General features: G+C 41.7%; 1 protein-coding gene and 1 long non-coding RNA gene across 5 annotated transcripts in view; one reads left to right on the top strand and one right to left on the bottom strand.

The window, feature by feature from the left end:
• Window positions 1–1,265: 1,265 nt before the first annotated feature.
• RPRD1A (regulation of nuclear pre-mRNA domain containing 1A) overlaps window positions 1,266–21,120 on the top strand; it is a 35,305-nt gene continuing 15,450 nt past the window's right edge. Inside the window, exons 1-7 of one of the 3 annotated variants that reach the window (XM_083407862.1) lie at window positions 1,266–1,619; window positions 12,964–13,093; window positions 14,298–14,404; window positions 14,503–14,597; window positions 15,970–16,096; window positions 16,209–16,384; window positions 17,608–17,690. In XM_083407862.1, the coding sequence (XP_083263988.1) occupies window positions 1,469–1,619; window positions 12,964–13,093; window positions 14,298–14,404; window positions 14,503–14,597; window positions 15,970–16,096; window positions 16,209–16,384; window positions 17,608–17,634 (813 nt within the window). In that variant the 5' untranslated portion in view covers window positions 1,266–1,468 and the 3' untranslated portion in view covers window positions 17,635–17,690. Of the gene's footprint in view, window positions 1,620–12,963; window positions 13,094–14,297; window positions 14,405–14,502; window positions 14,598–15,969; window positions 16,097–16,208; window positions 16,385–17,595; window positions 17,691–21,120 lie in introns of those variants that run through there. The other 2 variants (XM_083407861.1, XM_083407860.1) reach the window with 2 other exon arrangements.
• On the bottom strand, window positions 9,608–14,359 carry LOC310661704. 2 transcript variants are annotated; one of them, XR_014504083.1, is made up of 3 exons: window positions 14,253–14,359; window positions 12,176–12,649; window positions 9,608–9,742 (listed from the first exon to the last, which is right to left on the bottom strand). It is a non-coding gene; the product is annotated as an uncharacterized lncRNA (long non-coding RNA). The 2 variants fall into 2 exon arrangements; XR_014504084.1 differs by having other exon boundaries at window positions 12,176–12,287; window positions 14,253–14,342.

Below are 21,120 nucleotides of genomic sequence, written 5' to 3'. Positions count from 1 at the left end.
TATTCTGGGTATGCTTCCATCAACAGTTCAATACCTTGCTGAATTTCTTGCTTAGATGCTATCAGGGTAGCAAAAATGGAAAGCAATTATGCAATATCACTGTACATGATACTTCTTCTTTTTAAATTGGCTTCAAGTGCATCTACTATAGGAATAAAGGCTTTTCTCCTAAACTCATCTCTTGAAGAAAGTGCATCTAAGGCATCAGATGCACTTGTCATTTCTTTGCCGTTTCCTCACTCTTTGCTTCCTTGTTTTGTAGTTAACATTTGGCAAGGTGGCTTTTGCTTCTTTCTCAAGCTCATCAAAATCTTCTCTATTTTCCTTTAAAAATCCAGAAGTTTAACTGTGCAAACTTGCACAAGAACTTAGTAACAGGCCTGATTTCTGAAGGGCTTGGCTGACCTTGTGAAAATGACCTAGCATATATCTCTTAAGATTTTGCAAACTTTGGCTGTGAACTAGGGCCCCACCAAAAAAATTCAAGTTGGGCCCCCGTTTCTAACTGGGCCCCACTGGCAGGCCCTGAGTCTCATAATTACTAGGCCCGAGTTGCCCTGCCCTTGCATGAAGTCTTGGGTTTGCAATTTGGGGAGAGGAGAGACTGCCCGCTGGGGGGTGAGCGGGCTGGGGAAGCCCCCTAGATTTAGAGGCCCTAGGCTTCAGCCTACTTAGCCTATACATAAAAGGTAAAGGGACCCCTGACCATTAGGTCCAGTCGTGGCCGACTCTGGGGTTGCGGCGCTCATCTCGCTTTATTGGCCATACAGCTTCCAGGTCATGTGGCCAGCATGACTAAGCCGCTTCTGGCAAACCAGAGCAGCACACGGAAACGCCGTTTACCTTCCCACCCCAGCGGTACCTATTTATCTACTTGCACTGGTGTGCTTTCGCACTGCTAGATTGGCAGGAGCAGGGACCAAGCAACGGGAGCTCACCCCATCGCGGGGATCTGAACCGCCGACCTTCTGATCGGCAAGTCCTAGGCTCTGTGGTTTAACGCACAGTGCCACCCGCAGCCCATAATTTCAAATATAAATGCAGCCTAAAAGGATACATGTGTACTCAAAACCAGGTATATATTCCCCCACATATATACACACCCACTCATGTACACGTGTCCCAAACACGCAACTCCATATATACATCCACCTGCACCCGCCCCCCCTCAGGTGAGGAGCCTCTGAGGCGACACACCTGCCGCCCCTCCCCCGCCCACTCCCGCAGCAACCGTCCTTCCCGCGCTTTGTGGCGTCACGCGGAGGGGGCGTGGCCCTGCGGCTGCGGCGGGGCGTGCGTAGCGGCTGCTCCGCCGCCATTTTGTCTCGGTGAGGTGTTTTGCGCGCGCGGGGAGGAGGAGGAGGAGGGGGAAGGCGGGAGGGGCGGTGGCGGCCTGCTTCTCGCTCCTGCTCCCGGCGGCGGCGGCGGAGGGTTCCGTTTCAGCTTCCTTGGAGAGGCGGGCGAGGCGATGTCGGCGTTCTCGGAGTCGGCGCTGGAGCGGAAGCTGCTGGAGCTGAGCAACTCGCAGCAGAGCGTCCAGACCCTGAGCCTGTGGCTCATCCACCACAGAAAGCACTCGCCCCTCATCGTCGCCGTGTGGGAGCGGGAGCTGCGCAAAGGTGAGGCCGCGGGGCGGAGAGGAGGGCGGGGGGAAAGGTCGCGCAGGTAGGCCGCGAGCGGGAGGTGAGGGGAAAAGGGTACCTCGGCGGCGGCGGTTCCCTCTCTCCCGCCTCCCTCGCGGCGGGCCTCGGAGGCCGCTCTCGCCTCAGCAGAGAACGGGGACCGGCCGCCTCGAAGCCTGCCCGCCGCCGGCCTCCGTTGCGGCCCGGGAGGAAGACGCTTGTGGGACGGCGGAGGGACCGGTGCCGGCGCCCCCTAACCATTTCGGTGGGGGATAGGAAAGGGGGCGCGGCGAGGAAGGGCCGCAGAAGCCCCGGCGAGCCCCGTTTCCCGTGTTAGGAAGTACTTTGGAACTGCCTGCTACTTGAGATCTCGCCTGCCGAGAACGCATTCCCGTTTTGACGAGCCTCCCCACCCAAGAGGGTTAGAAATGCGAGGTCATTTTACTCTGTTTTGGCATTGTGACTTTTGCATGATTTAAAGTCTTTCTTGGTTTGCCTTAACCTTTCTGTAAACCACAACAGTCAAGAGGGATACAGATTTTTGTTACTTATGGGTGTGTTAAGGTACTGTGCACCACAATCCTAAATTAAGGCTCACACCAGCCTTTCTCGGCTTTGGGTTGCTATATGCTGTTGGACTACAACGCATCATCCCATCTTGGTAGCCTGGAATGATGGGTGCTGTAGTCCAGCCACACCTGGCGAGCCAAGGTTGAGAAAGGCTGGTTACACTCACTGGCGGAGGAATGGGGGTGTGGAGGGAGCGGACCGTCCCGGGCACCACTATTCCAGTAGGGTGCCATCGCAGTGGGGCCCCCGGGCACACGTCGCCCACCCCACCCCCGTGTGCCGGGCGCGCGTCACGCCCCCAGGATGCACATCACATGGGGGGGGGCCAGCCACGCCCCCGTCTGCTTTCTGCCCCTGGTAGTGGAGCATGCAGCTTCCCAAAAGTGGGTCTCCGGCTGTTTTGGGACTACTGTCATCCCTAGCCACTGGGTCTGGTAGCTAGGGATGATGGGAATTTTACTCCAAAAACAGCTTGAAACAGTTTTGGAAACCCTGCACCAAGGTTCTTTGTATGTCTGTTAAGTCTCAGCCATTGCTGATTTCAGTATGTTACTCCCAGATAAGCATGTTTACCCTCCAGGGACAGACTGGGAGGTTCCACCCAAAATTTAAGAGGGTGTGGAGCCCTTGTAAGGAGGGTTTCCATAACAGCTGTTGATGGGGGTATGAAATGACATTGTGGGTCAAGGTGATTGTCTTTTATGGGGGGGGGATAAAAAAAAAATCAGTTGTTGCTGGTCTTGCAACATTTTGTTGGAAGCTGCCCAGAGTGGCTGGGGGGACCCAGCCAGATGGGCGGGGTATAAATAATAAATTATTATTATTATTATTACCATTTTCTGATATCTAATTATAATGTTTTTATTGTGGGGAAGGGGATTGGGAAGAATGGAGCAATATTCAGTTCAATCTCTATGCAGCAGGTAGCAATACAAAAATGCTATTACTTTCTAAACATAATTTGAATCGCTTGATCTAAATGGTGGTACATAAATATTACAAAGGTACAAATTTTGACTGACCCTTGTAACCTAGACAGTTTAAGGCAGATGTACTGTACATAGGATTGTTGTACTTGGCATTGCATTTCTGTGGGAATTCAGGCAATGTTCATGCTCTCATCTGTGGCTCCGAATTTAGGGAAGACAACTGGGCTTATTTTGGGCACAGTGAAGCTGGGATGCTTTGAACACCTTGGCCACACCTGCTTGCCAAAATGGTCAGCTGTAACATTATCCCTTGGAAGTTGCTAGAGAAGCTTACACTTAAAATACAATAGTAGACAACTGAAGTGTTTGGAATTCTTTGGTTGCCTGAACAGCTAGTCCCAACCTTGCTCTCGCTTGGAGATATAGGTGGGAATTTCTCTTATCATTGTACTCTGCACTACTTTGGGGTTATCCCAACTTCAAGCTATAGAGGAAAGTTTGTTTTCTCACCAATTTTGCCAGTGAAACCAGTGGTTGGTGGAAATGTGGATGCCTGATCAGGGTGAGGTGAGATTAGATGTGAACTAGGAATTCCTTGTATTTCAACCATAGTTTTGCAAAGTACTAGGAATTCCTGGAGAGACTGTTGCCTCAAGTTCATTGAGATGCTCAGAATCAGAAGTATAAGTGAATCTGCAGGCGGTAGATGAATTGGATTTTATGCTAGCCAACCAGTCGTGAAACTTCCAAGTATCAACCAAAAATGAAGTGTACTTGAGGTAATGTTTTTATTAAGAAGGTTGAGACTGGGAACACCTAGCAAATGTTCTAGTGTGGTGGTGATATAATTAAAACCTAAAAAGGGGCCAGATCCCAATATTTTAAAAATACATTGTCGCTGTCACAGTGGACTGCTGAATCGGTTCACCTCAACAACTACTTTATACATTTTCACAAAAAGAAATAGATATAATACTGGCTTCAGACCTTGTTTTAATGCAGGGATCAGCAAATTTTTCAGCAGGGGGCCGTTCCACTGTCCCTCAGACCTTGTGGGGGGGCGGACTATATTGGGGGGAATGAACAAATTCCTATGACCCATAAATAACCCAGAGATGCATTTTAAATAAAAGGACACATTCTACTCATGTAAAAACACGCTGATTCTGGATTTAGAAGGTGATTGGGCTGGATCCGGCCCCCGGGCCTTAGTTTGCCTATCCATGTTTTAATGGATGTGAAAAGCTCATGAAATAACTTATCCCTCTGGGGTTTTTAGTTCTTATATTTTCTTCCATTTGGGGTTTAGTTCAACTGTAGTACGTTTTTGTGCATCACTTCCATCTTCCTTTAGCAATCATATGCCCTACCATATTGTGGCAAAACTATGTGGCTATCATTTTAAAATGTTTCTTGTTGGCGCAAGTTTTTTTATGTCAAGTGCAACTTTGGAGTTATCCCCCCTTGCACCTTGGAGTGTGTGTGTTACATTAGGGCCATATTTTATACATTTGCTCCATTTTACTTGATTACTTGGAACAATTGTATTTATTACTGTTGTGTGTTGCCAAGAGCATTTTTGGAAAGGCACCTAATTTTAATCATTTTTAGTATTTCATATAAATATGTTTCAAAAGCTGTATTGCAGGGTTTTATTTCAATATTTGAAACTAAGAATTCCTAAATAAAAAAGTACTGTAGCTTGATTTTAGCATTATAATGACTATGGGTTGCATCCAACCTAACTTAGTTTATTTCATTCAGAGGTATGTGCAAGTAACTTAGGTTGAATTAAACCCAATATTGTTAGAATTTAAAATAAATATATTATTAAATGTAACCTTGAATCTGAATTGCTTATGTACTTCTGATGTGGGTGTCTCAATTTGGGTTGTGGTAATTCATAATTATCACCAGGACTGAACTGATCCAAGTGTGTGCTTATTTTCTTAATGCTTTTATTTCTGAAGGCAGAATATACCATCATAATGACCATCTGGCAAGTTTTCTCTTGCCAGAGTATTTATAATTATTTGCTTGTTAGATTCACCTTACCTTGGCTTTGTGCACTCCCCAGTTCTATTTCCAATCCTCCACCTGTGCAGCCATGAGAAGTTTGGGAATTTATACTTCAGATTTCAGTTATCCACAACTTTGTGGGCTTAATTTTAAAAATGTTTTGTTTGCATGTGGCAGCTTCATAAATGATGGCCTGAAGTACCTTGCTTTCAAACAAGCCATCATTGATATTAAAAACAGTTTGCTGGGTTCAGATGACACAAAAGCTTTCAATCTAATTTTGGTCATCCTGCAGGAGGCCTGGGAAAAGTTAGGTTCAGTAATGAACCACAGAAAAATCCTTCATTATTTGGAGCAAGACAAACAAGCAGCCTATGTTTGGATGCAACACCTAAGTAAAAGTGTGGCTTGGTGCAGCAGAACTGTGGCGGAGAACAATAGTCATAGCCTTTGTTCCATGAAACTACATGTTTGGTCCAGTGTTAGAAACAGAGATATGAAAGCTAGGGGAGGCAGAAAAAAGTCATCCTTTCCTTCCACTTTGTAGTTTTAATCTGAAATTTTAGGTTCAGTACTGCACCCAGAGCTCAGAAACTGCTCATGCTAATGAAATTCCCTGTAACAAAATGCGCCTCGAACAATGGGAGTTTCGAACACTGGTTTGGTCATCTGTGCCAAGCCATGATTTTGTTTAGTGTTTCGTGTGAACCAGGTCTTCTTAGTTTTCTCTACCAATTTTAATGTTCAGCTTCATCTCATAAAAAAACCCCAAACTTCCTTGTGTAAAGCTAGTTGATAACTGAGTGTTACCCTTTAGTGAGTGCGTGCAGATTTGTACTTAGTGGGTTTCAAAAACAAATATTTGAAAAGCCCTCAAACTAAGGGCCAGAAGCCCAGACAAAATGTTTCTGTCTGGTGCCGAAAGCCGGACAAAGAGGATGCCAGGAGACCATTCTGCAGGCAGGTAGCCAACATTGAAAAGGCCCATTCCCATTCTGCTACTCTCTGGACCTCCTGTGGTATGGGCATACAGAAAAGGGAAGGGCCTGAGATGACGATTGCAGGGTCTGGGTCATATAAGGAGAGGAGGTCCTTGAAAAATAAAAGTTATCAACATTTCAGTAGCTGTTCATACAAATTGCAGTACTTTGGCTCTGAATTAATATTTCATTCTTAAAAATGAATTCACCTGGTGTATTTCTACAATTTTTATTTAATAAGATGGAGTCTATGTAGTGTAACACTTAGCTGAGGAAATCATCATTTGATCAATAGCCAGATTGTTTTGTTTTAATTTTCAAAGATATTGCTGAGGAAAAGAGAGAAATACTTTGAGGAATTAGGATTCTGTTTTTGTTTCTGCATCTAATGTTAAAGTTCAACAGGACACAGCAAAATAATAGATAGGATAAAGACAGTGATTCCTCCTCCCCACATGCTAGACAGCACAGGTCAGAAGAGTTTTTGCACTTTATCTGTTAAAGAGTATGACTTGGATGGATCTGGACACAGTCATACTTCAGGTAGTTTCATTGAAAGGAATAGAACTTGTGTATCATGAGTTTAGTTTCATTGAATTTATAACATTCCTACCACTCTAGCAGTTATGCTAATCTTGGGCAACAATCTTACACAGGTGTAAGTTCCTGCATGTGAAATAAATAATTTGACAGTTCTGATTCCACCCCCTCCATTCCACCCCCTCTGATTGTCACTGTGGGAAATGCAAGTGATTTTAAGATAGTGCCTTATGATAATAGAACCATAATATATATGTGTTGATGTTAGCTCAACAGCCAGTTAATATTCTTCTGTAATGACTAACACAATGGCTTAAACAGTCACAACAAACCTGTTGTATGATATGTTGCTAGGACTGTGAAACTGTTAATTCCTCCTAGAGTGATTGTTGGCTAATTAATTTTGCACTGAAGGAAGTATCAGTTCCTCAGTCATCAATTTTGCAGAATTTTTCAATATACAGCTCATTATATGTTGATACAATGTGGCCTTTGAATAGTTTCCTTGTATTTTCTCAGAGTCTAAGTGCATAGTTATCACAGAGTTAAGTGATCAAGTGTATGTCCCCATCCCAGAGGAATTATGGCTAACATTCAGTTGGTGCAGACAGAATGGTAGCCATGGTTAGTGCTGATGAGGGAAAGAAAGTTCAAGTAGGAGGATCACAGAAGCCTGAGGGGTTTTCTAGATCTGAACATGCATCTGCACTGAGCCTTGGAGGGGCAGGGAAGCAAATAAAGGGGCTTGGCTTCTCTGGGAAAAAATGTATGGCCTAGGTAATTAGAATCATAATTAGGCTGGAATGTAAGTTTACCACTAATTAGTTGATTCTATCTTTTCAGCAGAATTTGGTACATAATTCAGATTTTTTTAACAACCATCATGCAGGGTAGAAACTTTTATCTAATAGTTATGATTTTACAGTTACTAACTTCTGCATTTGGATTCTTAAGCGTTGTCAAAAGCTTTTAGAGTTAGGAATCCAACGCTTGCTGATCTCAATACAGAATTTGTATTTTTTCGACATCTGCCAAATCAAACTCAGTGCCAAAGGTCACCTCAATTCCGACATCCCAAATACAAAATGGGTGTATTCTTGTCCCTTTTCTTTTTTATTTATTTTTTTCAGATCTTCCAGAGCACATAAAAAAATAAATTTTAAAAATCACATCCCGTCAAAATCCAGTTGCACTTTTATTGTACAGTCATAACTTGGTTATCAAACAGAATGCATTCCGGGAGTCCGTTTCACCATTTGACTCCCGGAACCGTTCAAAAACCAAGTTGCAGCATCTGATTGGCTGCAGGAATATCCTGCATCCAATCAGAAGCTGCAGAAGCCGTGCCAGGCTTCTGAAAATAGTTCGAAAACTGGAACACTCACTTCTGGGTTTTGATTGTTCAGGATCTGGTTTGTTCAGGAGCCAAGGTGTTTGAGATCCAAGGTACGACGGTATGCGGATGATGCAGCCTTATTATCACTGATGAGGATAGATCTGAAACGTCTTTTACTGTCCCTGGTTTTCTATTGTGAAACCAATAAACCTTCAATAAGTTATGAGAAGACAAAAAATCTGGTCTTCTCTAATTCCCGGAAATTACAGAAATGGAAAATAAGAGGATAAGAAATCCAGCAAGTCAAGATGCACAGATATTGTGGGATTTTTTCCCCAGAGCAACTCAGGTTGATCCAACCATCGCACAAGTGCTATAAAACAGGCAAAGTGTACCTCCCCAGCAGTAGCTCACTTTTATTTTCAGAAAGATAACCAATTTATACCAGCTACTATTCAGATTTTTCAAACCAAAGTGTTGTCCCAGCTACATTTTGAGATCCCAATATAGATACAAGCATATAATAGTCATTTAGATAAGATACACTCAAGTTTCTTGAGACATATCCTGGGGCTCCCAAGTTCAATCAAGTATGAGACAATGCGTTCAGAACTAGGTATACAGACAATGGAATATTGGGTATGGGCTAGCACTATAAAATACTATTTGCGTTGCCATTTTCATTGCCAGCCTTTGAGTCTGCTTTCTGACTTACTAAAGGACTCTTATAAATCCAGATGGTTCCAACTCTTACATAGCAGAATTAGATCTATTGGTATTGACTTGGAACTGTTGTATAATTCAAATGAGCAATATATTTATCGCAATAGTCAAACCAGATTAAGGGACATTGAACAACAAAACACCGAGTCAGCTGTAAATAAAATTTGCTTCCCCTAGTTATATGGATTAAATGCAACAGGATTACTTATATTTCAAAATAAATAATTCCAGTCCAGCCTTTACATTAGCCTAACTGAACATTTTCTCCTCAGCTTTTTCAAGGGCAGACATTTAAACATTTCCAGAAATAATAGACATTGCAGATGTTCTTTGAATGTGCCACACACTGTAGAACATATTCTATTCTACTGTCCATTGTACAACTAGCTACACAGATGTGTGCTATCCCCTTTTTGAGGAAGTGTAATATCATGGCACAGTGAAAATATCAGATTTTATCTGTCTGACGTTAACCTGGAAGTAACTGCAAGGGTCCTAAGTTTTTGTCAATAGTATATCTTAGAGTAGTGAATGGCACTATTTAGCGGGAAGAAATCCCAATGAATTCCTTGTTATTATATATTTTAAATGTATATATTTTTAACTTTTACATATGGATGTTTTTATGATGGAATATATTTGTAATGCCTAATAAAGGTTTGGCGAAGTAAGTAAAGTAGAGCTGTCAAAACAAGCAGAATTTTGCTATATAAAATAAATGAATTTGCATATAGTTGCTGATCTTATTCTGCTTCTTCTAGTCATGGGCAGGATGCTGGAAATATGTTTATTACTGTGGTTGCACTCATCCCCCCGCCCCAGTTATATTCAGTGTGACGTTTGCATTGGTATTCTTCAGGGCAGCCTTGTAAATAAGCTTCACAAAGGTTATTTGCCTCAAACATGTTACTATCCAGTGTGGTCGGCTACTCTGTGCTGGGTATGGAGGAGGATGCTTCTTTTCCTTGGCACCTATTGGTTTCTGTGTGGAGCAAAAAAGAGTGCAGAACATCCCATCTCCTCCTACAAGGGTTGGAAAATAGAAACTTTTATGTAAACAAGCTTGGACACGCAATATACAATCCACACCTCTCTTAAGGTATTGAATATTCACTCTTAAAGAGTGTTTCTCTGGAGGGTGTAAAGTACAGCCGGTGCGGGTAGTAGCCTGCGGACATGGTCTGGCCTTCTGAGAGTGCCAAGGGCTTGGTTGAGGAGTCTGGAGGGCACCATCCTCTTGTTTAAGAGAACAATAAGAGAGAGAATGAAAAGTCTGAATACACTGAATTATAACTCAGATAATCCTTTCTATGAGAGACTTTTGTAATCTCTGTTCTCTTTTCAACATCTGGTGAAAAATTTTATATTTCCCCCAGATTCTTGTACGTCTCTTATGCCGCAAATTTTAACTGCTGGCTGTGATTTATTTTTATTGTTTAGGTGAGGGGCTGTATTGATAGGGATCTGGGGAATGAAGTGAAGGAACCATTGAAAGCCTGCTTCACAGTCTGCTTTATATTTTGCAGATAAATACACTCACGTTTGCACTAACTGGCATACTGTAGTTTTAACAGAGTTGGGTGTAGCCAAGACACCATCTAAGCATGTTGGAATGGAAAGGAGTTTGTGAGTGTCCCCTCACTTCCCCCTTTCACCTCTGATATGGGGGATGGAAAGAAGTAGTGCAGGGAAGCTCACAAAGGGCAAGGGATTTTGACAGGTGAGTTGCCCCTCCCACCTGTCAAAGTTGACCAATGGGAGTCAAAAATATTCCCCACCATAGTCTAAAGCTTAGACCTAGTGATCAGGGTTAATTACAGTCCAGTCTCTAACCTTTCCCCTTTTGAGTAAATTACTGGAGAATGAGGTAGCTTTTCCCGGTTTTTTCTAAAGAGGATACTGATAATCTGGATTCCAACCTGGTTTCAGGATGGATACATATGTTAGGGAATTAACTGGATGAGTCCAAGCCAGTTGTATTTTCTAGAACTCTTGGTAGCTTTCAGTATCATCAGCCATGGTATAAATCTGAGTTTAGGAGGCACAATCATCTATATCAGGCAGGCACAAGGAGCTTCTCGGCCACAGGTCAAACATGGGCCACATGGATCAAACATGGGAAGACCTGGGGGGGGGGAATTGGGGGGGGGACCAGGTTCTTCCCCCCCCAGCCTTTTTTCAGGGGGGAGGGTGGGGAAACACCTCCCCCCCCCCAATTTCCCCACTTTCCCCCCAGGCCTTCTCTACTCATGACGTCAGATGTGGGGCAGGTAAGAGTGGGGAGAGGCACACTCCCAATGGCTGAGTACTGCCCTTTGCAAGTGTCCTCACACTTCCCCTTTAAACTTCTGGAACCAGGAGTTTAAAGAAGTGTGGGATGCCTTGCAAAGTATAAAGCTGACAACTCCCCTTGCATGACAGCCAACTGCTTTGGGACTCCACACAAGCGATGTTGACAGGGCAGGAAAACCCAGCTACCAATCATGTGAAGTCATAATGGCATGTGATTGTGACTGTGAGTTCTGGAAGACATGCTCCCTGCATTGCAGGCATTTTTCCACCTGGCCTGAGAGGGCAGTGGCTGGACTGACTCCAGCTACAAAAGCTGAGGTTTCTGATCAGACTCTTGGGCTGAGGTATTGTTGTAAGGGGCAGTGGTTATTGTTTTTATTATTAATTTTTTAAGATCTTTATTTTAGTTCTTAGTGTTTACAAGGACATTGTTCTGTTGGGTTGTGTACTTTCTGATGTTTTATTTATTGTTTATGACCACTTTTGTTATGTTTGTAATTGTGTATTTTTTCACATTGTAAAGCACTGCGAACATGGAAAGGCGGCATACAAATAAAATGATGTAGGTATGTATGGAGCCAAAGTGTTCCTCACCTCTGATCTATAATAAACTGCTGAAGGAGGTCATCTGATGGTTTGGGCTGTGCTGTCAACTTCAAGCCATTTACATGTACCTAAACTTCTCTTTCCCATGTAGAAATCTCTAGGAGCTTGTGGAACTTTTGAACAGGCCTATGAAAGTTGTTTGTACTGGGTGAGGGTGAACAAGATGGAACATATTTCAGATAAAATGGAGTCAGTGGGGGCTGCAAAGCCAGCCAGACTGAGTGGAGGTGTACACTTCTCTTGATTGGCGTTGCACTACTAGACTACTGTAATATGCTGTATTTGGGGCTGATTTTAATGGTGTTTCCGAAACTTTAATTGCTGCAAAATGTGGTAGCCTGGATTGTGTTGGCAGTTGGAATACTGGTTGTTCGTGCATTTTGAAGCTCAGCACAAAGTGCAGAGAAAAATATGGCCTTAGACTATTTCTCACACAGAAACTGAGGTTTCTGATACACCTTAAGAGAGCTAATCTGCACATCAGATCCTAAGGAAGGGACACCCCAGAGCCTTTGACAATTCGAATCACAAACACACTGTGTTCACTTTTACCCCTACAGTGAACATGGTGTATGTTGGCTGAGACATGGGGCATGTGTAATCATTCTTGTAGTAGCATTTCAGCTGCGGAACTACCTCCGATGAGAGAGCTGTTTGTCCTCATTGGGTGCTGTAAAAATAAAACACACAGATGATAGATGGATAAATGTCTCAAATAAATACAATTGCATTGGTCAGTAATAAGCTTTTAAATATTCCACATGAGTACATTAAGAAAAAACTAACCTTAATGCCACATGTAACACACTTGTTAAAGGTACTAGGGGTAGGTTAATTCATTTATTTTATGTATGGGTAAGTCAAGGAAGTCAGCACAGTGTGTGCCCAAAGCTATTATGTTGGATTAGGATCCTTATTTGTGTACCTGTTTTTAAATCTTTGCTTACTTATAAAGTTCAGAGGGTAGCTGTGCAGAAGTTCCTGTTTCATATGGAAGCAGGGTTATAATTACGAATCAATGATGTGAAGTTTCTGGAAATTAATGAACTGAAATATTTTCATATGCAAATTAGGATAAAACATATTACAAAATTTTCAGTTTGCAGTAGAAAACTTTCTCATACCTCATATTTCCCCTGTTGAAACTGCCAAGCTCATCTAATGCTATATTTGCAATTGGCATCCATTCATTGTTAATGAACTTACAAACGTATAAGAAAAATAAAGCACTAGGGGGAAAATCCACCCCACATCACTGCTACTAACATTGGGAAAATCCTTATTGTCATTTGCTTCAGTATTGTTATAACATCCCTCTCCCCCGCCCTTTCTTTTCTTTTTTTCAGCAAAACCGAACAGGAAGCTTACATTCTTGTATCTGGCCAATGATGTAATTCAGAACAGCAAAAGAAAAGGACCTGAATTTACAAAAGACTTCGCACCAGTCATAGTTGAGGCCTTCAAACATGTTTCCAGGTACAATTGTTCTCTTCCCCAACCCCATGGAAATTATTTTTATTGGAATATTTGGGAATATTTATTACAGCAACTCAATACCGTACACTCCCCTTTTATTAGATTTTTTGAGGGGATGAAACTGCTGAAAACTGTTTGTTGATTTTTAGCATACCGCAAAAGTGGCATGAATAACAGATGTACTTTGCTGCGATAATAACCTGAAAAAAGTTAATTGACTTTAGATTTGAGTATTACTGTGTATTTAGCTCCAGTTGTCCACTTCAATATGTGTTTTATTCATTCATTATGTTTCTAATCAAGGCAATGAAAGATAGCATTTGTAAAAGTGGATTTTTTTCCATACAAAAAAGCAGTAGTAGAAAAATGGTTTGCAAAGCCGTCTAACAATATCATACATAGTAAGTTAATTAGAATATTGAAATGAATTTTGATGACAAGGCTCACAAATTAGTCTCCGTTAGTGTCACCATTGGCTTATAGGAATGAGATGTCATGGTGAGTCTTTTGTGTTGAGCAGTAGTTGTAACAAACTTGAATGTAACTCTGTATAAGTGGAGCATGTATGAATTGAATATCAAAAAAAATATTGTTGTATTGACAGGATATAGGTTTATAATTCCCCATGTAGGAAAGAGGAATGTTTTAGCTGTTACTACTTCTTTGGCAATCACTCGTAGCTGAGTAAGATTGTCTTACAACTGTTTCCAAACAAATCAAAAGAATACATTAATATGGGGATTTCAGTTTAAACTTTGTTTACACAGATCTAGTATCATGGCCACAAATATTTAGATTGGTAACAAGTAATCAAGGAACTGTTCAGTTCTGTGTATCAGGAGGGTATGATGCTTTCAATTTCTTGTGAAGTGTTGCTTAGTAGAAAAGTTTTTTGGAGATACTTTTTTTCTCTCTCTACACCTTTATGAGAATACCCCCCCCCCCGAAAGCCACAGAGTGGTTGGTCTTATCATGCTTTACAAGTTTTAGTGAGCTATTTCAGCAGGATTGTTGTATCTTAGTAAATTGGGAGATGAATTCTGTCTACCTAGCTGAACATTCAGCTGTTTAACTACCCCAACATTCTATTGGGATGTGGTGACTTGAAATTTCATACATGGTTTGGTTTGAATTCCGGTATCTGTTAACTCTGCCTTACCTTGCCATGTATTAGTGCTGTATTTGCTTTTTCTCCCTACCACAGCGAGACTGATGAGAGTTGTAAGAAGCACCTGGGTCGAGTGCTGTCAATTTGGGAAGAAAGATCTGTTTATGAAAATGATGTATTGGAACAGCTTAGGCAGGCTTTGTGTAAGTAAATTTCAGCTCGTACAACTTTACTTTTTCTGGTTCACATATCTTTCCAGCAGATTTTTTATGTCTCTAATTTTATTCTCTCTAATTTCTAGATGGCGATAAAAACCCAAGAAAACGCCCATATGAACAGATAAATGTGGAAGACAATAATTGCTCAACACAAAGCTCTCCATGTGACCCTCCACAGGTAGAAATAATCTGTGAAAGTGAAAACGTAGCTGGAGTGTTGCTTCCAAGTGTTGGATTTACTATCTCCAAACATTTGATTTGGTTTTTTTAAAGCAGGTGTGTGGAATCTCCAGCCCCTGAGCCTAATTATGTCTGGTACAGTTCCCATTTTGACCCGTGTAGCAATTGCAAAAAAACCAACAACCAGTGCTACGAGAAGGACTTTGAATCCAAGTTGCCTCCCCTCCAGAGGGAGAAATGCTCAACTTAAAAGGGGCTCCCTGTGACCTCTGATTGGCAGTTATAGTATCCTTCTTTCCATGTTGACAGGTGTCAGCCAACTGACATTATGATAGCAGGTGATTGACAGGCTGATCCTACCCATTTGGGTGGTAGATTTAGAAATGTATCCTGAAAGGGACTGCATGTGGGCACATTTTGCTGCTATGGTGACAGTCTGGGTAGAAGTGGCTAGTAATAATCTTTGCTCCTTCAGTATGAAGCTTTCCTCCAATATAATTGCCGGTATTGAATAACTGCCTTGTATAGAGCTTTGCTGCATAGATGGATATTGTTGCAATATTGCCCATCTAATATGTGTATTGTACAGAAATGAGTCTGGATATGGGGGGCAGGGAGAATGTTTCGTCACACTACCGTGTTATAAATTCATAGGGCAAAATGTTTTTAACCTTTCAGCAAAAAGCATGATAAATAATGTATGAAGCCTTTGCAGTAGTTTAGATAGTATCCATCTTGTGAATAGTACAGTCCTTAAAACATTTGAAAAGATGAATAGTAGTAAGTTGCTTGGAGCTGAAATTCTTAGGAGAAGAAGATTTACTTTCAAATCAATATCTGTTAATCCTGGGTATTGTCAAAATAGGTTCTTGCCATGGACAAATAGATCTAGGGAAAATGGAGAAGCAGGAGTCCACACGGTTGTAGGGAAATGTTTAGTCTAATTTGTATTAAAATGTTATGTTCTCACAGAGGTCATCATTGTTTCCTTTGTTTCCGATGCTCAGGCTGTAAGTGCTGTTGCAACTTGGGGGAACCCTGAGATTTGCAGTAGTGCACAAAAATGTTTCAAGGAAATAGCCTAAGTGCGGGGTGGGCACCAAAACCAACCTAATAAGGACTAAACATATTCAGTAACCACAGAATGCTGTCTGTCTGGGAAAGAAAACCTGCCATGACATGGAGCATCCAGGAAAAAGCAGTGGCTGGTTTGATGGAACCCTCAATAGGAGCACTCCACGCTGCAATATTTTGATGCAGGTCCCACTGTCTAAAGAAGAAAAATCAGTGCTTTAGGTTCTTGTCTCTGGTCCTGTTGCATTATATGCTGATACTTGGTTGTTTTTTAAAGTATGCTTTCTTCCTCATAGACTGCAGATCTCATAAGAGCATTGCAAGAGTTAGAAAATGCAGCCTCTGGGGATGCAGCAGTTCATCAGAGAATAGCCTCATTACCTGTAGAGGTTCAAGACGTGTCCCTGCTTGACAGAATAACAGGTAAGGGAAGTAGTACCATTGGCAGACATGTAGCTCATGACAGAATGTTAGGGCTTGGCTTGCCAAGATGATTTATAATGTGTTGAATTATGAATATTGTTTTTCTTTCTAGACAAAGAATCAGGAGAGCAGCTTTCCAAGATGGTAGATGACGCATGTATGTTGCTGGCGGATTACAATGGCAGGTTGGCAGCTGAAATAGATGATAGGAAACAGCTAACTCGGATGTTGTCAGACTTTCTGCGATGCCAAAAAGAAGTCCTCTCAGAGAAAGAGCAAACATTGGAAGTGCGTGACTTTGTTGTGGTAGTTCTGTTCTCTAGCTTTTCTTAATTAAAATGCTTGGCCATGTTTAAACTTCCCTTAAAGTTTAGATCTAGGTATTAGATCTGTTTTCCCCTATCTTTTTCTTTCCAGCAGGTGACTAGGAGGGCTTCTGTCACTTGAAATTTTATTCACCATTTAATGATTAAGTATTTACCGATAATCTTATTGTATATACCAGTCCAGGGGGTGGGGGGAATAGGCGTGAGGATTTGACATTTAACATTTTATAAATTTCAAATGACTCCTTGGACATGTTTGATATCAGCAGATATATTTTAGGTATATATATTTAGTGCATAATTTCCCAGTGATTTATTTCCCAGAATGCATTACAGTGCAGTCCTAACCATGTTTATTCAAATGCAAGTCCTATTTAATTCCATGGAGGTACAGTCCCAGGTTAGGATTGCAGCCTTAGTTGCACTTGGTTCCCACCAAAAACAATGTGACTTTGTTAGGACTAATTTTTCCCATTGATTTCAGTAGGACCAAAGTTGAATTCACTTAGCCTAGATCCAACCCATAGTCTCCACTAGCAAGTCTGCACAAGAAAGCTTTTGGTGAATTAAGCTAGATGCATATTTGTGAATCATAATAGGATACACATATGACTTTTGAATTTTATATGCTGGTGAAACAGGTTTATGAAATGAGGATTATTTATTTTAATTTTCTTTCCTCAGATGTAGATAACTATTATTCAGAAGTATATTATTATTATTATTATATAAATATATTCTAATGAATGTTCCAACAGCCCTAGATGACAGCTCTGTGTTCCTACTATGGTGGTGCTTGTTTTTTGAGGGGTGGTAGTGGAATAGCATTAGGATATTACCTAAATTAAGGTAGTTTGTAATGTTGGGTTATGTGCATACTTGCTTTTTTTCCTTCAGTTAGGGAAGTAACAATGTTAGTTTTAGCGGAGAGCTATTTATAAGAGTTGCATCTATACTGACAATTTCTGTTTTGGTTTAATAGTTTAAAATTAGATCCGCAGTACATAATGACCCCTTCCTAAGATTAATTGTGCCTTAAACATAACAGCAATAATTTGTTACAAAGTAGAACAAACCCAAACATTGTTCATTAAGGTTCCTCTAACCTTCATGTGGGTAAGTATTGTCTTATAGATATATTTTTTTAATCCAGCTTCTTTAACATCTATCTAGCTTTTGTTTCAGGTGAGGAGCATGGACCATATCTTCTAATGGTGGCATCTTCCATTAGTAATGCATCCTGCTAAAAATAAAATTCAGAATCAAAATCCTGCTTTGTCTCATGTTTTTGAAGATTGACAAAACATACCTGCAGATACCTTTTGATCATACTAGGCATATGTTGCAGACACCATCTAAACAAAATAGAATACCTAAAGCAAGCCACATAGCTGCCAATTTAGTATTAATTTGCTGTTCATTTTTGCTAGAAATTTGAAGGCTCCATTTTATTGAATTTAAATGACTAATTCCTCAAGCATTCCTGATAGATCGCAGCTGTTTAGAATTAAAATATGCATATTAAGCCCAAGAGCCTTTAGCAAGAATGTTTGAGTTCACTTATTGCTAGCAACAGAGGGAATTTTATGTGATCTGTTGAGGTGATGTTTACCCTGTGCTGAACTTAACCTCTGTTGACAACCACCATATCACATTAGCGGTAGCTGATCCCTTATAGGATCAGCTATAGGATCAGGATAAGAGCTATATTTTTATCTAATTCAGCATTCTTTTAATAACAGCAGCTGCTTGCGTTTTGAGTAGCTCACAGACGGCATGAAGGCAGGGCTCCCTCCTTGGTGGTTTCTCCCCAGATATTTAGAGGTGCATTGCATTGGAACAGGGTGGTTCCATTTAGCTTCCATTTTTAAGAGTCATTGGCCTATCTTCATGAATTTAATCCTTTCTAAAGCCGTCACCACATCTTTTGATAGTGAATTTAACACATGATGTCCCACTATGCTGAAGTTAGCAGGTCTGAGCCTAATCAGTGTTCGGGTGTGCACTGCCTTTAGTTATATAATGGAATAAAGGTGGGGAGTGGAGAAAAAAAGGCAGAAGGATCTTTTCCTGGCTAGAAATTCACCACATGTCATGCAATCAATAGTTGCCATTATCTTAATATATGGCCATATGAATTTGCCCTTGTTGCATGTACCTTGTTGGCCCAAATATGTCATACCTGAATATAAGCTGCACCTTTAAAATTCAAAGGGGGGGGGAGGAGTGACAATACCCGAAAATAAGCCGCTCCCTTAAAATTCCGCAGGCACTCACACCTGTTCCGTTTTACTGTATGTCTGTTTCAGCAATGATACCATAAAAGCCCATTTTTGTAAGGTCGCAAATTTAAGCCGCACTTTAACTTCTCACGGTCAGAATTTTTTTGGGGGGGGGAGTGAGGCTTATATTCAGGGCAATACGGTAACAAACTGCCACTTGGTTTTTTCCAACTTTGGCTCTATTGTGGTACATATACCAGGAGTGGTAAGATTGATCTGATTTGCATAGGTGCAATTTGTGTCAAAATCTAACAATGTTAAGTGTGCATGCATCCATTGAAATAAGTCAGCCTAATCATTTGTGCTCCCATGTGAATAGCAAGCTGAAACCATTCTTTCACAACTTAAACCTGTGAAAAAGGATTGTAGTGCCTGTCAGTCAAGCGTGAAGAGAGGGTTTGCATAATACAGGGTAAAGAAGAAATTCCATCTCTGTGGAGGGCCCTTTGTGGAGTGACTTTAGTGGAGTTTGGGCCACCCATGTCAGAGTGATGGCCAAATTTTGCAGCTAACATAGCAGTTGTGATGGAATTTAACTTCATTGTGATTAAAAAATAGAAGCAAAACTTTCAAATCTAGTTGCTCTCTCAGTGCGAGCCAAATAACTTAGGAGGTTTTGACTGTAAGCTATTGTCTGCAAGTGTGGCATGACATAGGAAAATATAAATTAATGTGAATGGCTATTAGCTATTAACATTGGTACATTTAGGGGCAACATTGGGTGGAAATGAAAGCTGCCTGGTGAACTCAGTGGTAGGCCATGGGAGAAGCCCATCTGTACCTGGATATCTCCACGTTGGATGCCGTTTTCAAGGGCCAAGTGGGAACTCTGAAAAATGGCTGTTAGTAGGCACATGAACATAAGTAAATAAGTAATTAAATATTTATTCCACGCCCTCCCTGGCCAAGACCGGAATCAGGGCGGCTAATATCAAATACAGTGGTGCCTCGCAAGTCAAGTTAATTCGTTCTGCGAGTTTTTTCGTTCTGTGAGTTTTTCGTCTTGCGAAGCACCAATGTGTATTGACGGTTTCCCATAGGAATGCATTGGCGGTTAAAAAAAAAAAGGTGCAAGACGTTTTGTCTTGCGAAGCAAGCCCATAGGGAAATCTGTCTTGCGAAGCAACTCAGAAAATGAAAAACTCTTTCGTCTTGCGAGTTTTTCGTCTTCCGAGGCATTCGTCTTGTGAGGTACCACTGTACATTAAAACAAACAATTAAAATGCAGCTTAAAAATTAGAATCAGGATAAAATTAAATGACTGCCCACGAATTACAACCATAGGTCAGCTATCCATGTTGGTCCCACATGAGCCGATAAAAGGACTAAAGAGGTAACTTACAGGGTCCCATAGAGGGGGGGGGGGCAAACGGCTTAGACCGAAGGCCAGGTGGAACAGCTCCGTCTTGCAAGCCCTGTGGAAGGATGTCAAGTCCCACAGGGCCCTGGTCTCCTGTGATAGAGCCATAAATACATATTAATCTGGTGGTGGAAAGAATCTTGTGCTGATAAATCAAACTTCTGTGCAGGATAGATTACGTAACTTCTTAAACAATTAGTTTTGCATGCTTCCTTCCCCACCTTCCTCCACTTTGTATTCTTGTGGTTCATGTCTTGTCATAGATTATAGGCAGTGGAGTGGAGAAGTGGAAAAATTGGAGCGAGTAGCACGCTAGGGACAGAGGATGTAGAATTCCTTACAACCCTTCCCAGGATTTCTGTATCATGGGCATGTTCATGATGCATGGTACAAATCTGTTTCTTCTGCCAACACATCTGATTTTTGCCACCTCCAAGAAACCTATTTTTAGTCCTCCTGTCGTTGATTATCTAGACAGACTTCCAACTGCCCTTCCCTGAGCCCCCATCTTTCTGTAATATCTTCAGATTCCTTGTTTCACTGGGTGGTATTCCATGTTTCTGCATGTAGTCATAACAAATGAAGATACTGCACTATGTAGGGTAGTTTCAGGTAGGTAGCCATGTTGGTCTGAAGTAGTCGAAATAAAAAGATTTAAAAATTGTCCAGTAGCACCTTAGAGACCAACTTACTTTGTTCTGGGTATAAGCTTTCGTCAGAACAAACTTATTTGGTCTCTAAGGTGCTACTGTGGGACGCGGGTGGCGCTGTGGGTAAAACCTCAGTGCCTAGGACTTGCTGATCGCATGGTCGGCGGTTCAAATCCCCGCGGCGGGGTGCGCTTCTGTCGTTCGGTCCCAGTGCCTGCCAACCTAGCAGTTCGAAAGTACCTCCGGGTGCAAGTAGATAAATAGGGACCGCTTACCAGCGGGAAGGTAAACGGCGTTTCCGTGTGCGGCTCTGGCTCACCAGAGCAGCGATGTTACGCTGGCCACGTGACCTGGAAGTGTCTGCGGGCAGCGCTGGCCCCCGGCCTCTTGAGTGAGATGGGCGCAC

Source organism: Podarcis tiliguerta (genome assembly GCF_965153285.1).
Source record: "Podarcis tiliguerta genome assembly, chromosome: 13".
NCBI classification, from domain to species: domain Eukaryota; kingdom Metazoa; phylum Chordata; class Lepidosauria; order Squamata; family Lacertidae; genus Podarcis; species Podarcis tiliguerta.
Note: the sequence above shows the minus strand (reverse complement) of the source record. Positions and strands in the feature narration are given on the sequence as shown.